General features: G+C 39.7%; 1 protein-coding gene across 4 annotated transcripts in view; it reads left to right on the top strand.

Annotated features, from left to right (window-relative positions):
* The window catches only part of MSRA (methionine sulfoxide reductase A), a 275643-nt gene that overhangs the window by 183544 nt on the left and 77752 nt on the right, over positions 1-14347 (top strand). For all 4 annotated transcript variants that reach the window (XM_080587436.1, XM_080587437.1, XM_080587435.1 and 1 more), the window contains one exon: positions 989-1095. In XM_080587436.1, coding sequence (XP_080443562.1) covers positions 989-1095 — 107 coding nt within the window. The remainder of the gene's footprint in view (positions 1-988; positions 1096-14347) is intronic.

Here is a 14347-nt window from a genome sequence, read left to right as displayed (position 1 = left end):
ATTTGGAAATACGTACATAAGCAACTTCATACTAGTCTTTTGGAAGGAGTACATACATCGGCAATAAAGGGGCTAATCCTTGTACCAATATAATTCATTTATGGTATGGTTTCTAGGAGTTACTGAGTATGTACAACTAGGGTTTTGTTTTCATAATGTTAGATGTAAAAAATATTAATATATTCCTGACATCGATATTATCACATGTAAGTTACAAATAGAATTTAGTGGAGTATGTACATGTCTTTGTTTTCTACTTCTGCCAGACTCTGAGAAAGTGTGTAAGGGTTGCTATTACTAAGCATTACTCACTGTAAAAAGGTACAAAAACAGCCATACTTTCTCCAAACCTTCTTAGCACGTTTCTCTATCTGAGTCCTTTTTGGAGCTCAGACTCCAAAAGAGTCATTTCTTCTCACCATAAGTAATGGTGCTGATGGTAGGAATTAATAACTTTGTTCCAGCCTTAATTCAGCAGTACATGCATACCAGTCTTTTAGCAGGAGCATTGTTTGTGAATAGAGGAGAATGGCTAGTTATCTCCATGGGTATTTTGAACCTTTCTGTCATTAAGGTGTAACCCTCCAGCACAAGAAAATTTTTAAGCAGTTGGTAAAATCAAAGTTTTTTTAATAGCATTTGCATGGTTCAAAATAAGTATTTTAAGAGTACCTTGATTACAGTAACTGCAGCTTGATTATTTAAGGTTTTACATCTGTGACTACTGTGTGATTTACCAAAATGTAAAATGTTCACATCTTATTTGCATGTCATTTAAAAAGAGATATTAGAGTTGAGTATCTTAAGGACTATTCAACCAAAGAAAGGCTTGGACTTCATAAACATACACAATGAATATGCACATAAGAGATTGTATTAACCCAGGTGTAAGGAAAGTCCTAAATTTAAGCCCACCAAATTTATGCATTGCAACCCAGTCTGCCTGGAGCATGATCCTCATGGTGTGGTCTATTTTCTCTCTCTCCAGGAATGCGACAAGGTAATGACTTTGGCACACAGTATCGCTCGGCCATCTACACATTTTCTCAGGAACAGATGGAAGCTGCCTTGAAATCTAAGGAAGAATATCAAAAGGTAATGCTGGGCAGGGTGTGGAATTGCTTCACGTATGAGTGGAGGTCAAAGAAGTTGCCAATAAGCACAACATCACTTTCTTTGCTATGTGTTTTCTCTGTGTTGCTGTTGGAGCTCCTCATCCAAATATTGAAATTGGATCATACTTGCTTTAAATTCTAGTTTTTCTGAAAAGGTTAGTGTGAATATGTGTGAATAGTTTTGATAAATTTATGCAAAAAGAAAATACCTTGTTATTTGTGCAGTGATAGATTTAATCTCTTTTAGAGATTTTTTCATGTGGGTGCACCAGAGTAAAAGTCAGTGATCTTAAAGCTACCGAAGTAAATCTAGGCCCCATATTCTGAAGGGTGTAGCCAAAGTCTGAGACCCGAGCTCTTGAACTTTGGGGGAAAGTCCTGATCAATCTGTGAACTTGGGAACTCAGCATCACTCACCTGCTGATTATAAGTTGCTTATACTCCATAAATTCCTTTGTTTAAATGTAGCAGTCAGTGACTTAACAAGACCATTTGTTTTGATGCTAGGATTTGTGGGAGAGAAGATTGACTTTTTCCTTTCAATATGCAGTCCTATTTTTCTCTGGATATGGATTCTGTCTCTGCTATGTAAGCTATTATAGACCTGGCTTTAACTAGAGGCAGAGAGGTAGACGTGTCTTATAGTGTTGTTGCATTGTAATTACTGTCTGATCTGCCTTGTGGTCTTGCAATGCAACATACAGATTCTACAGTAGAAACAGAAATTCTTGTAGCTTACTTGAAATAATCTACTCACCTTGGGCATTAATGCAATAGGTAAAGTAACTGTTAGGTGGTACTAAGACTATATGAGCTTTCATGCATTCACTTGTCCTATGACTCCATTAAAGTGTTGTTATGTTGGAGAACCAGGGATTTGGTGAATATCTGATGTTAAAAATAAAAAGCTGTGTTTTGATAAGGGTGTATCAATCAGAAGTGTGTACCAGGTATGCAAAGGAAGTGCACGTAGTAAACTCTTGTGCAGCAGCTTGGTTTTTGTAAGTGCATGTGTGGCATCAGTGGGCTGATCTAGGTGTGCACTGGTGGGACTGGTTTGTACATCCAGTGGTTTGTACATGCATATCACAATATATGTAAGTTAAGTATTCAGTGGCATGTATGTTTTCTTCTGAGTAACTGAACACAGACATAAGTCAGTCTTGCAGGTGCACATCTTTGTTAACAGCGGTTTCTGAAGACTTGGTATTCGTATTTGTCATGCAGAACTTCTTTCTACTCATTATTTACCTTAGATCCATTGCTTTTCCAAATTATTTTTAGTTGCCTTTCATTAACATCTGCAGACCAGTATCACACTATAAATCTTACAGCTTTCAGTTTGCTTTCCCAACTCTATTATTCTCAGCTGTTATTTGTCATTAAATTAATACTGACTTGAAAGCAAAATTGCAATGCAGGAGATTGCAATATGATATTACAGAAATTTCCATCATCAAATAGATTTTCTTAATGGCACAATTTAGAATTTACCTACTTTGAAGTCTATCACCATTTGAAAAGTGTGTATAATCAGTGCATTTATATAATTAGGCACAACTCTGTAAGTGATCACATGCATAGTTTGTTTTTTGCACTAAAGTAGGAGGAAGGAAGGGACTGTGTTGCCAGCTAAGGAACCACAGCAAATATGTACTGGAATTCCTAGAGGAAATACAGTTTCCAGTATTATCAACAGCAGTATCTACAGTATTATCTACCGTGGTATTGCAGTAGCAGTAAAATGTTTGTGTTGGAAAGACACTGAGCAAACTGTATGTTCAGGAATCCCTTTTCATATTAAATATTTTGCATTACATTATTTTAAGGAAATGCAATTCTCTTATTATTGTGGTAATATAAAATAAATACCAAGTTCTTGCAGGAATACATACATTTATTTGCACCTGATAATGACAAATAAAAACACGTGGGGATGGCATAAAACTTGGTTTTTCCTTCATAGTCGGTGGTGAATACCTCAAATGGGGGAAGGACTAGCAGATATTAAAAGTACAATAATGTAAATACATATGAATGACTTTATGGTTTTCTGGTACAGCAAATGAATAAAAGCAAAGGTAGTTTATTTGTTGCTGACTGAATAATCAAGCATGTGCTCTTAGAGCTGAGAACCTGGAAGAGAATGAAGAGTGGCCTCCAAATAGAACACTACGGTTTTGCTAGATTTTTTTTTTTTTTTTCATAAAGCCAGGTATGATTGTTAATGTGAAGGAAACAGTTCTGTTCACTGGGGGTAGAAACCATCCAGCTCCAAGGTTTATGTCATGAATGTCTGCCTCTTTTGCAGACTAGCCTGAAGTGCCAGCTCCTCTCTGGAAGCTGGACAGCTGTGTTCAGCCCTGCCTACATTTAGCAAGTGGTATGGGTGGAGAGGAGCAGATGTGCAGAACAAAACAGTTTGTGCTGAGGTCCCAAACTACCCTCTGTGCATTTCAAGAAGGTTTGCATTTCGCTACATGTAGTTTGGCCCCCAGAACTGCGTGCCATTAGCAGGTCGAAGCCAGTGGTGCGTTTCTGGTTTAGCTCCATCTAAAGGAATTGGGTTCATCCATCCCAAGACCACTCCGTGATGTGAACCAAAGCGTGGTAGGTGGTGATGATCGGGAGATTTATTACAAAAGCACACTTCTGCTCCAAACTGAAACTCTAATGTAGCTTACACACTTGGAGTAGTGCTATGCGTGAGTGGTGAAATACTGCAGTAAGTGCACCACGTCCCCAGCTCCTACCAGCCTACCAGTGAGAATCGTAATGAGCATCGAGCCCGAGTATCCTGCAGGGTTACATCTATTTTAAGTTGTGAAACTTGTTGCTGATTCAGGCAGCTGTTTTAACAGCTGAGAAATGGCAATGCAGCAATGAATATGCATTGAACCATGGGTTTTTAGCTGTCAGTGAAGCTGAATGCATACAGTCAGAGTCAGCTAGTGCTAATATATATTATAATACAGTACTGCGGCTGATAAATTGTAGCACAATGTATGCATAATCAGAAAAACATAAAATGAGAGCCAGAGCTTGGTGAAAGTGCTGTGAATGAACTGTTCCATCAGTTTTGCCTGAAGCTGATGTTTTTTAATACAGTTGAACCTGAGGTTACTCAATTTTCAAGACAGTTGCTTGCTTGGATTTGGTTTTCATATGAATTATCTGGGCAATAATCCAAATAGCAAAATTAGGGAAGGAAGAAATTTTGTATTTTTTTTTTCCTGAATCACAGGCCCGCATTTGTTTTGTAAAGCTGCTAAACCATGCAAGGCAGGGGTTTCAGGTTCCAAGAATATACCGAGTCCCCCCTGCCACAGTTGGCTTAAGGTAGCACCGCAAAAACACCTCCATCTCTGTGTCCTCATGTAGGACAGAACTGAGTGAACGCTGCACAGAGAGAAAAAGGCAAGTCTAATAGTATGTTACAGAAGATCCTCCCACAGAGCAACTAAAGGGCCTCCCTGTGAATGATTATGAATTAAATCCTGAGCTCTTGACAGAGGTGCTGGGTGATGGGAGCAGTGATAAGGTCCTGATTTGTTGCAGCCAAGAGAAGTTGGTGGGGAGAACTGCTCTCATTTGCTCTTGTAGCTGTAACCTCGACAGACTTATAAGGGCTCAAAGAGACAGTAGAATAGAAATGTTGAGGTTTTATGAAAACATTAAATTTGTGGGCTTTACTGAAGCCCGGAGAACTGCTTTTATTTTTTTTTTTATTATTATTTTTTTACTGACCTTATAGGAAATATGGATAAGTAAAGAGGTAATTTCGTTTGTTTGTTTCTTTGCTTAGAGGTGGATGGAACTTTGCTAGAAGTAATATAATGCATTGGTTTTAGTATTTGGCCTGTAAAGGTATGATTTTGGAAAGTTTCTCTGCTGGAGTAGGTTATGATACTGATAGAAGTCCTCTCTGAAATCTAAACCAGTTGGTCAACAGATTGAGAGAACAAATGAAGTAAAACAATAACTGTACCAAAGCCAGAGTTAGAAAAACATAAGAAAGAAGCAATGCTAATTATTTGCTTTGGAGCCTGCAAATGTGCTTAAGAAGTGTGAAAAGCACTGTAACTAGAGGTGAAGATATTTAATTAAATTAATATATACAAATATATACATATATTTATGTATACATTATATTAATATATACAAATATATACAAATATATACAAAACAATGTAAGCATAAAAGATCCAGACAACTGAAAGTAACCCATTGGCTAGGGTTGGAGTATAAAACCCAATCAGCTAGGCTGGGGAATATTCTCCATGTGGAAATGTTGGGACTCATAAAGCCACAGATGGGGAGATCCCGAAGGTCTGTGTATGATGGTGCTCACACCGCAATTTTTGTCTTCAACCTTAGCAGCTAAGTTTTGCTGAAGGTCTGAAGAAGATGCTCAGTTAAATGACTGAAACTCTCTTGTTCAGAATCATTTTGTTTTTTCATTTCATCAAAGGGCATTTTCAGTTAATCTAACAAATGTCTTGTCAGGCTGAACATGAATTTGACCAAACACCTAAAATTTATTTTTAAATCAAGCAATGAAAGGTTTTATATGATGGAATAAATTCCCAATTGGTGTCAATCCGCAAGATCTAATTTAGATGTACCATGGATTAGTTTTATGTAGCTGAGGAAGGAACCCTTCAACTGATAACTTCAGATCCTGTTTGGTTTCACCAATGTACACATTGGAGCATCTGAATGTTGTTTGGTTTTGTGTGTCTGTGTGTGGAGGGTGTTTGTACTTCTGCTGGTCTTGTTGTTTTGTTTGTTTTGTTGGTGGTGGTTGGTTGTTAGTTTTGTTCTGCAGTGTTTTTACAGTGACGTGCTTTATTTTTTAAATTGTATTTATTTATTTATTTATTTATTTATTTGTGGGAGGGAGTCTGAATTTGTTTTGTTTTGCAATTTTTTAATTTTCAAAGCCCAGAATACTTAACATAGTAAATCATAGATGACCATGGGAAGAATGTGGATGAATATTATTTTACACAGACGTTGACTACAGGGCTGAAGTTCACTTGCAATGGTCCACCATTCAGCATTGTCTACAGTCATAAGGTATTCCTCTTGCTCCTGAACTTGCTCACAGGAGGTCTGGGATGGCACTGAACTTACACTGAGGTTGGCTTTGGTAGTTTGCATGAAGCTTCTCTGCAGTGGGATAGTCAGGTCCCGTGCCTTAGCCAAGAGGGGAAAACTAACTGCTGGCCGGAGGCTGAAGCTCCCCCAGTGCCTTGTGAAGTAGCGGTGCTTGCATGAGCAGTATTGCCCTCCTCTGGATGGACTCAACTTCCAGCTTCCCCGAGTTCACATTTACCCAAAATGAAGCGTGTGCTCAGCCATGGAACACGTTCCCAGGGCCTGATTCAGTTGCTCACATCCAACAGCGTTGGAGATGTCCTAGTGTAGTCCAGCCAGCCTCCAGCTGCCACCCTATAACACACAAATACCCCTTAGGGGCTTTATCATATCTGCCAGTTCTGTGTAGGTATCTGAGACACCCTGCAGCACCTCAAATAGTGCTAAATGCTTACATTTAGGTAGCTGATTTTAAGCGTAACCCAATCTCTCGTGACTATAATGGAAGCTCATATATCTAACTCAGATGTGGACCTGGCCAGGTATAAAACAGGGTGTGATGGATGGGTGCGTGCTGCAGAATAAGAGAAACATTAGGTTAGCATGGCCAACAGAGGAGGCAGCAGTCTCTGCAGCTCAGCAGCCTAACAGATCTCCTGGACCTTTCATTATCTTGCGGTGGGATGATGTGGGAACAAACCACCAAAGTCCTCAGCTGCAAAAAAAAAAGTGGCTGGTGTTAGCTATGCTAGAAAAGAGGACAGATTAAAAATCTGGAGTTTCTTAGCCAACACAGTGAGCTTTGGAGCAGCAATCTGCAAAGAAACAAAAAGTGTAGCTGTCGAGGCAAGGAAAGGCTATTTACAGGTCTGCAGGATCGAGCAGTTCTGAGTCTTAAGTTTTGGTTGCATGAGGGAATGCCTCATGGAGTGAATTTACAACATTCAGCTGTGGTTTTATATAGCGAGCTAGGTGAATTTAGAACACGCTTTCACTGGGAGACAGTTTTTCACACGCTTTTTTTTGGCTGGGAGAAGTTAAATAGGTCTTTTAAAAAGTAGATTGTTGTTAATAAAGCCGCACAATAGACTCAATAAAAAAAATAACACCTGCTTATTCCTCTTCAAATTATGTCTATTTCAGAGCTTTACGTATCGAATTATCTTTGCTCCACTCTGAAGTGAATAGTAGCTACTTGATTCCTGATTGATGGTGGTAGTTCTTATGAAAATAAGCAAACCTGATCTGATAAGCTAAGCCATTATTTATTTTGTAATCACTCATCTGTGCTACAGAGATACCCTTTTTATGTTCATCCCTCTCAGAGAAAGCCGCATTCAGCTATGGATGAGGAGGTTTTGTGTGAACAGTCGCTAACTCTTTTCACATTGCCTTAAACTGCAGAAAATTTGACTTCTGTATCACGCCAAGAAAATGTTGTCACCGTGCAGCAGGAAAATAGTCCAAGACCAATACACGCTTTTGATTGCATTTCTTGATCACCACCATGATGACTTTATTTTGAAACAATGAAATGTATAGGACATATGTGTCCCTATTAAACCACAAAGGAGCAGCCCTGAAAGCACAGGATGGAGTTTTGGACACCTCCCCAAACTCACTGAGGCAGAGAAGTGCCACCAACCTCTGCCGAGTGCAGCATGTTCTCAATTGCATACTATTTCTGTTCTCTGGGACGTGGCGACAGCACATGTTCCTTGCTTTTACTGATGCTGCACAAGGCACAAGATTGTTTTAGCTTTCCCTTCTGCATATATGCTGCTCATTTGATCAAAGGCCGGGCATTTCACTTAGCCCTTTGACTGTTGTGAATGCAGTTAATCATGGATTCGAAGTTAGACCTATGAACAACATTATTAAACCATACTTTCTATTTTATAGTCATTTTTTTTCAGCTTGGAGGTCATGGGGTTTGTTGTCCTCTGAACATGAAGCCAGTGCTTCAAGCTAACACTTATATTGGGCATTTAAACTAATATTAGAAATTGCCCTACAATAAACCAATGTAAATATCAAATAGATCTGAATCCAAGAGTGCTTTCTAAATGAAATATTTCCTGCTTTGCATTGCTTGCTCTGTTCAGTTTGTCACTAATGTAAAAACATCCTAAAAATGTCTAGGCATTGAGTTTTCATATGCTTAGGCAGATGAATTCTCAATTTTCAGAGCAAGCCTGCGTGCTGAGCCAGAAGATGAAGGTTTAACGGGCTCAGCTGATTTGCCCACAGGAGCCTGGTGCCATAGGAAATGTCCTACCCTATCTGACCTGGCCTCCAGCTGCCACTCCAGATTCCGCACAGATCTCCCATACAGAGCTCATACTGGTCATACTGGTGGTAAGGCAACGTAGTAAGGCCTGTAGTGATACCAGCACACTGAAGCTAAATACCTTTACATCAGCCTATCAATGTGTTCCCGCATAGCTCGGTGGCATCAGGAATCATTCTGAAGGGCTTCTAGTTCAGGCTTTTGAATTTCTTGATCTTGATTATGCATCTGTTAGAGCACTCTAAAAGTTTCACAAGCGTATTAAATGTCAGGAGCATAATTTTAATAATGGTATTAATAATGATGGGTTAAGTGTACACGGTGCTTTACAAGGAACAAGATGCAGTTCGTTCTCTTAAGGAAGCTCTTATGGAGCTTAATTTAACTAAGAGCTTAGTTCTGTGGAGGAGGTGATAAAATAGTATAGAGGAAGGTCGAGGCAAAGGAAAGAAAGGGTTAAAAACTGGTTTTATGATTAGCTCTTGCTGTTCCGTGTTAGACCTTCTTATCTTTGGATTGAATATAGCCCTTGAAACTTGACTTAAGCACATTTTCCAGGAAACAAAACCTGATAAATAGCCTTGAGAATGCAGTGTCTTAAATCTGCTCTGACTTGTGAATCCTTCCGTGTCCAGGTGAGCGATGAGACTTGTAGTGGGACGTCTTGCATTGATCTGGAGAAGGTCCAGTGACTTGGCCTGGTGCAGAGTTTCCATACAAATTTAAAAAATGAAACAAAAAGCCTTTCTTTTTAAATGGCACATGCATTTTTAATGAATGTAGTGAAGACTGGCAGCATTACTTCTGCTATCCAAGCAGCTTGCTTATCCTTAGTGCGAAGCTGTGTGATTCAAAGAGTACTTTGGCTATTCAAACCTCAAGTTTTCTCAGGGACAAAAAGGTGCCCAAGCCAGGATTAATTCAGTTAAGAATTCAAGGAAGCACTCATGGAAGATTTTTCTACTCTTTACCCAACTCTAAAATAAAAAACCAAAAAATTTTCTGAAACGTTTCTTTTTTCAAATGAGATATAAGAACAGAATGGCACTTCAAAAAGTTCCCAGCTCCACAAAACTCTCACATGGAAAGGGCAGATACAGAACATTCATAAAATATTCTGCTTAGATACCTGGATATGGACATAGGAGTGTCTGTTTAAGCACTCAGGTTCCAGCAGTTTTATAACTGGATGTGCTACAGCATGTATCAACAATTGTCATACCCTGATGAGGTTGCTTTCTAACTGATGTTAACGTCTGCTTAAGCATCTCTCAAGATTTCCTCGCAGGACCAAATGCAAATCAGCTGCACAGCTGCAAATCCAGAGCAACACCATCAGAATCAATGGAGTTACTTTGGATTTCCAGTAATGCAATTGAGATAAAAATCTGGCCCGGGAGTTTCTTTCATTTCAGCATTTTTGTTCCCCAATGAATTGTTGGAGGATTCTGTGTATTATTTGCTGTTTGAAGTATGCCACTCAGTCAAATATAGCTCTCAGCTTTTGGGAAAACAAGTCAATACTTCCTGGAAAGAAAAATCAGAGTATGCTTTAACAAGCAACATTGTCATGTCAGTTTTGATCTTGTGATCTTTTTGCATCAAGATCTTTTTTTCCTTTAATAACTTCCGCAGATCGCTTGTAGACTAATCTCTTTTTCTTTTAGATCCAGGATGTCTACTGATTTCAGAGCTAGAGTGCAGAAAAAGGACAGGATGGTGCTGCCCATCAACCACATTATTAATCTTGTGCTGGAGCTTTATGGGCTTGCAGACATTACAACCAACCCAGCTAGGAAAATCCAGGAGATCTCTTTTTGGGTTCCTGTATATCCATCATTCCCAAGAAAGCAGGGAGTTATGACAGATACCACCATATTTTCTCAGTGGTGTATCAATGGGCTTATGCCTGTGTTATAAATCATTATTTGTACACAGATATATAGGAATATACAGAGATATTTTGTTAAGAACTGCTGTAAAACACAAAGAAGAAAACACGCCGGGCAGATGCTGCTATCCCCAAACATTTGGGTATGTCTCAGGATGTAGAAGGGTTTGCATGAATTCAGTCCCATTTTACACAGATTGGAGTTCAGGAATCTCTGCTTCTATCATTTTGAGTGATGTCAGGCAGTGCTGGTGTAGCTAGTGCTTTTGTCATCTTATACCGCAGGGCTCACAAACCTAACTGGGGAGGTTCCAGCTCGAAGGATGTCTGCATTCACACTGCGCAGCGCTGACAAGCGAGGTCTGTCAAAGCCCACATTATAGGTCTCCATCGAGCTGATTGAGAAAAATCAGTTCTCCCATCTTTTTCTCTTTATTTTCCCATTCTGTGTTTGTTTTAGCCTTTTACGTGCTGTTTTGTTTCTTTCCTGCATTGTTTGCTTGCTACTTTTTCTTTCCCGGATCTTCTGGCATTCGACCCTGTCCCACACCCCTCCATTCCTAGTCCCACATTTTCCCCAGGCTTCAGATCTTGCACTGTCTTCCTCAGGGCTATGTTTTTGAAAAACAATCTCTTGTCTTTAACCTTACAGGCAAGAAATCATGGATATTTGGTAGCTGACCTTTATTATATTCCTGTTAGCCACAGGGACTAAGTCTAAGCACCCAACATATCACGGTGGACAAAATGTTTTGTTCCCTCTTCGTGCTGCCTAAAGTGTCCTAAGATACCTCCTCTGGTGTGTGCTCTGCAGAAAGTGACCTCAGAGACTCAGAAATCATCCTCAGTGACACAGTGCTCCCAGTCCCCGGGACTTTTTGTTCTGTAGTTTTGGTCCTGACCTTTCCCCAAGCAACCAGCTTCCCATGGCTTATTGAGGTTAATATATTTCCATTCCAGAAGCTCTTTCTCCTTTGCTTTAGTTATTTTTAGGTGACTCAGTTAAATCACAACTTTTTCCTTTTTTAAAGGAACTGTATTTAAGGTGTTCATAGAAGAAAACTTCCTTTATACAGAAAAGCACTTTGTAAGCTAGAGGGAAAGACATAATGAAGACCCACAGCCAGAAGCTTAAACTAGGAGAAAGCAGATATTTGTAACAGCAGACGACTGACAGTGAAAACTATGGATCCGCCATCTCTTCAGGACAATAGTTAGTATTCTTCTACCACGTATTTTTTATCATGAGATGTGGGTAGTCAGAAGTGTAGCTTTACACACCAATGTGCTTCTATCAGTGACTTTCACCAAAAAGATTTTTTCTAATTTAGTTTTGAACTTTCTTAAAGTTTGCATCTTTTAAAGTCAGCTTTCAATTTTCTGTGTAAAAAAGGATGCCAGAACTGGACACAATACCCCAGAATGAACATAACCAATGACACAAATGCCAAATTAAATCCCTGGGCACAGTTGTTTATGCATACTTGTTTCTGTAGATGTGGCCCTCATTCTTTGTTCCTAGATGAAGAATTTGGGATTTAACTGTGTTAAAATGATCTCATCTGTGCTGCTTGAGTTCCCCGGGATTGTCAGCGCTTGCTGTAGCTGACTTCCATATGATCTTCCAATTTTACAACACTAATTTTGTGCTTATTTCTAAGGCTCAGGTAAAGCTCAATCACACTGTGCTTCATAACGATTGCTGCTGAAGTCATCTTACTTCACTCATCGTTTCCTGTATGGATACCATGTAGCACTTTTGTTTGTTTGTTTGTTTGTTTTTGTTAATTAAAACGCTTATATGGTACTAAATCAACCACAAAACATTAACTGTATTATACCTACAAATTTTCCTTTAGCAGCTGAACTCATAATACCATCAAAGAAAGACGTTGGGTTTGTTTGACCTATTTTCTACAAAAACATGTTGATTGGCACTAATTATATTCCTTACCATTTGAATGCTGCTCCTTTTTTTGTTGTTTGTTTTTGTTTTTAACCAAGTACAAATTGGCACTGTGTTGCCTGCGTTGTCTTGTCCCTTTTGAAGTGCTGCAGGAAACTGGTTCTCATTCTCTCTTTTATAATATTCAGTACTAAACAGCCACTGATTGTGTGCAAAGCACTTTTTTTTCTTTTTTTTTCTTTTTTTTTTTTTCTAAAAGTTGACAAATTAAACAACTTTGGGTTTATCAGCTAGTTCTGCATGCTGAGGATGCCTAGCGGCAAACTTCAAGGCTCAGTTTTTGCAAGTTTTGCCTGCAGAAAGCATCCCAGATTTTTTTTTTTTTTTAATAGAAAAAAAAACAGTATTTTCCCAAATTTTATTTCTCAGGAACGTCAGAACAGTTGTCCTAGAAAATCTGGGAAATTAATTGCCTCCAGCAAATAAAAATCAATGAAACAGGCAAAGTGCCGTGAAGCTGAAAACATCAGAGGAAAAAATCTGAACAAGGAAGTGTTAGAAAATTATGGTGAGGGCTTGTGGCATCCCTCCTCCTTCTCCACAGACAAAACGTGCACTTTTAATATCATCTCCCTCGTTTTGCTTTCTGTAATATTTTTTATTTTTATCTCAATCAGCTAATTATATCTCGGATGATTATTTTTTCATCCAGCACTTCTTGCCGTTATACGTACGTGGTTGCTATTTTATGTGCCAACAATCATCGGAAATAAATTTCCCCATTATCCCGTGACAGATTATTAGAGGAAAAGCCTTCGGTGCGAGCTGGGGATTTAACGGGGCCGGAGGAAAACCCGATTTGTTTCATTGCCCTCTAGTGGCCCCGCAGCACGGCTGCAGCGGGATGAAACGAGGGGCTTGTTTGGCCCTTTGTGTGCAACACCAAACATCACGTTTCGTCTCACTCCGGTCTGCTGAAGTTATTTGTCCGCGTTCGTGTAAGCTGAATTATCCCGCTGCTGTTTGTAAGTGATGACAAGAAGGGATCGATTCTGTGCTTTTAACATTTCGCTGTGGAAGAGGAAGACGCACGTTGAACTGTATCGGTATTATTTATCAAGGGAATTTGGGAGGAGCGCTGATATATGTTGACCCACAGTAATATACAGTCTATACAGCCTACAAAAGTAGGCATCATTTTTTAGGCATGGTTTTCTGCTGCCGGTGCGGCGTGTAGTCGTGAATTCAGCACACAGCCCAGCTGAAGGAGGGCCTGGCAAACATTTCATCCCGTGTACTTGAGAATGACCCTTCATCTCCGAGTGGAAACCCTCCTCGGGACCCGCGGGGGCTGATCTTTGTGCCCGCGTGGCTTTTGTGTCGTGAACTTCATGGGCGTCTTCAGCCGCACTGACAGCCGTGGAAATCGAGGGTGCTCAGCCCCGTCCTGAGCGAGCTCTTCACGGTTGTCACGCTCAGTGCTTGACACTGGGCAGAGACCGCAGAAATCAATGGGAGCTAATACTCATTTGGCAAATAGAAAAAAAAAAAAAAAAAGGTGGCCTTTTTCTTCCCCCCCAACCCTTAATTTCATTGCCAGATAATGTTTGAACAAATATATTGGTACGGTGCATTAGGCATGGGGAATTAGATATTTACAAGACGCACCGAGGGCAGGAGGAAAGGGGAATAATGCTTGTGTTGGGAAAAGATTAATATATTAAGAATGACCTTTCGTGAATGTGGCGGGTTAACCGTGGCTGGCTGGAGGCAACGATGTTCATTTTGAACAGTAAGATCAGAGGAAATCAAGCGCTGCTCCAGAGTCTGTTAGTATTTTTTTACCTTGAGTTGAAATGCGACGTGCTTCTGAATTATGGCTTGTTAGCCTTAAAAAATGGAATGACTTTTTGCCGTAAAATGCCCGTGCAGTATATATTGATTTTATACAGTGTCATATTTCTGCGCTGCCGTTGGAAGGAGAGAGGAAGCGAAAAAGCTTCGCAGGGCATTTTTGAAATGACAGCACAGTTCTGGCTCGGCTA

The sequence above is a fragment of the Anser brachyrhynchus genome (genome assembly GCF_964034855.1).
Source record: "Anser brachyrhynchus genome assembly, chromosome: 3".
NCBI lineage: Eukaryota > Metazoa > Chordata > Aves > Anseriformes > Anatidae > Anser > Anser brachyrhynchus.
This window is presented reverse-complemented; position numbering and strand designations above follow the sequence as displayed.